General features: G+C 60.8%; 1 protein-coding gene across 1 annotated transcript in view; it reads left to right on the top strand.

The window, feature by feature from the left end:
* The first annotated feature begins 581 nt into the window (after positions 1–581).
* CERCAM (cerebral endothelial cell adhesion molecule) overlaps positions 582–2,540 on the top strand; it is a 2,312-nt gene continuing 353 nt past the window's right edge. The window contains 8 exon segments of the mRNA XM_009070264.1: positions 582–685; positions 880–997; positions 1,079–1,213; positions 1,301–1,505; positions 1,577–1,696; positions 1,812–1,888; positions 2,051–2,157; positions 2,464–2,526. Of these exon segments, the coding sequence (XP_009068512.1) occupies positions 612–685; positions 880–997; positions 1,079–1,213; positions 1,301–1,505; positions 1,577–1,696; positions 1,812–1,888; positions 2,051–2,157; positions 2,464–2,526 (899 nt within the window). The 5' untranslated portion in view covers positions 582–611.

Raw genomic sequence — 2,540 nt, 5'->3', positions numbered from 1 at the left:
TCTTTGGGCTCGTTGACAGATCGAGGGTGCTGGGGGGTGTGGGGACTTGGGGGTTGCCCCAGTGCAAGGTGGGCTCAGCCTGGTCTGTGCTGAGATCCCTCTGAACAGCGTTGCAAGGCTGGGTGGGAGAGTTGGGGCTGGCAGTGGTGCATGACAAAGGAAAGGTTTGGAGAAGGGGAATTTTTAGTGCCTGTTGGGTCTTTTCCTTTGGCTGCTGGAGCAGTGGGGGGCGCAGGGGTGCGTGGGGGGGATGAAGGTGCTGTGCTCTAAAGCTCATGGTGGGCAGCCACAGGGCTGGGAGGGAGGGAACATGTCCAGGGGTGCTGCTGGGCAGCAGGGACACAGAGTGAGAGCTGTGGAACAGCCTGGCTGGCAGCAGCACTGGGAAAGAAATTACTCCTTGGCATTCCCTCTCCTGCCTGTGCAGCCTCGGTTCCTTCAAATTACATGTTATGTTCCCAAGTGAGTCTGTCACTGGCTCAGTCTTTGGGCCCCAGGAGCATTTCTAGTGCAGAGTGGGGTCCTGGTTGTCCCCTGGGGGGGACTCCCAGAGGCTGATGCCCTCTCACCCCAGGTGTGCAACAGACCACAACTCGGACAACACTACGGCGATGCTGCAGGAGTGGCTGGGGGCGGTGGGGAAGGACTATCATTCCGTGGCCTGGAAGGTGCAGGAGGAGCCCAGGTGAGGCTGGGGAAGTACTGGGGGGCAGGGGTGGGCTGTGAGGGGCTCCCAGAGCAGCACCCAACTCCCTAGCTGGGGACACTGCCAGGAGGAGTGAGGCAGAACAGACTGACTCAGCCAGTCGGCACGCATGGCCTGCACCGAGTTTGTGCGTTCCCAGTGAGTGGGGTTAACCCCTGCCTCCCCCTGCACAGCTCCTACCCCGACGAGCTAGGGCCCAAGCACTGGAGTGACAAACGCTACGAAAACCTGATGAGGCTGAAGCAGGAGGCTCTCACCTACGCCCGGGAGCAGCAGGCAGACTACATCCTGGTAAGGGACATGTGGCACTGGTGGGGTGGGGGCTCAGGTGGGGTGTCCTCATGCCTTCCAGAACCTGTGCTGTCCCCACAGTTTATGGACACCGACAGCATCCTGACCAACAACCAGACCCTCAAGTTTCTCATAGCACAGAACAAGACAGTGGTGGCCCCCATGCTGGACTCACAGACCTTCTACTCCAATTTCTGGTGTGGCATCACGCCCCAGGTACGTCCCCAGAAAGCCCCTGGGAATGAGACAACCCCAATGGCAGAAGAGCCCTCTCCATGGAGGTGTCATGCTGGTGTGCCATAGGGGTACTACCGCCGGACAGCTGACTACTTCCCCACCAAGAACCGGCAGCGGGTGGGCTGCTTCTCCGTCCCCATGGTCTATGCCACCTTCCTGATAGACCTGCGGAAGGAGGAGACGTCGCGGTTGGCTTTCTATCCACCCCATCCCAACTACACCTGGGCCTTCGACGACATCATCGTCTTCGCCTACTCCTGCCAGGCTGCTGGTGAGGGTGACAGGGGCATGGGGGGTGCAGGGGTTTGGGGGGCTGTGGTGTTCACCTGTCCCACCTGGCAGGAGTGGAAGTTCATGTGTGCAACCAGCACCGCTTTGGTTACATCAATGTCCCCGTCAAGGCCCACCAGACGCTGGAGGATGAACATGCCAACTTTGTGCATCTCACGCTCGAGGCCATGGGTGAGTGCTGCAGGTGGAGGGTTCCCAGAGGTGTCCAGATCCCAACAGGACTGTTGGCCCCAGCTCCCAGCCAGAGAGGTCTGGGCTCCACTGAAGTGGTGTCCTCTCTCCACAGTGGATGGCCCGCCCATGCAGCGCTCCAGGCACATTTCCCTCCTCCCCAGGCCGCTCACAAAAATGGGCTTTGATGAAGTAAGTGCCCAGTGGAGCCCCTCGTGTCCTCCTGTCCATCCCTCTGGTTGCATCCATCCATGGCAAAGCCTGAGCTGCTGTCCTGCATCCTGCTGGGCAGGTCCCATATTGTCCCCCCGTGACAATGTGCCCCCTTGGTGGGACTCTCCCCTTCCTCTGCAGATCTTCCTGATCAACCTGGTGCGGAGGCCGGACCGGCGCCAGCGGATGCTGACATCCCTGCAGGAGCTGGCGATCATCCCACGGGTGGTGGATGCTGTGGATGGCAGGTGACCATGGAGGGAACACTCAGCCAGCCCCGCGGTGTCTCACCCTGAGGAGGGCACAAGGGGTGGCTGGGGGGACTCCTTGCTGATGCAGTCCCTTGCCTTGCAGCACCCTCAACAGCAGTGACATCAAGGTGCTGGGGGTGGACCTGCTCCCTGGGTACTGCGATCATCCCACGGGTGGTGGATGCTGTGGATGGCAGGTGACCATGGAGGGAACACTCAGCCAGCCCCGCGGTGTCTCACCCTGAGGAGGGCACAAGGGGTGGCTGGGGGGACTCCTTGCTGATGCAGTCCCTTGCCTTGCAGCACCCTCAACAGCAGTGACATCAAGGTGCTGGGGGTGGACCTGCTCCCTGGGTACTATGATCCGTTCCCGTACACTC

Source organism: Acanthisitta chloris, unplaced genomic scaffold (genome assembly GCF_000695815.1).
Source record: "Acanthisitta chloris isolate BGI_N310 unplaced genomic scaffold, ASM69581v1 scaffold29792, whole genome shotgun sequence".
Classification (NCBI taxonomy): Eukaryota; Metazoa; Chordata; class Aves; order Passeriformes; family Acanthisittidae; genus Acanthisitta; species Acanthisitta chloris.
Note: the sequence above shows the minus strand (reverse complement) of the source record. Positions and strands in the feature narration are given on the sequence as shown.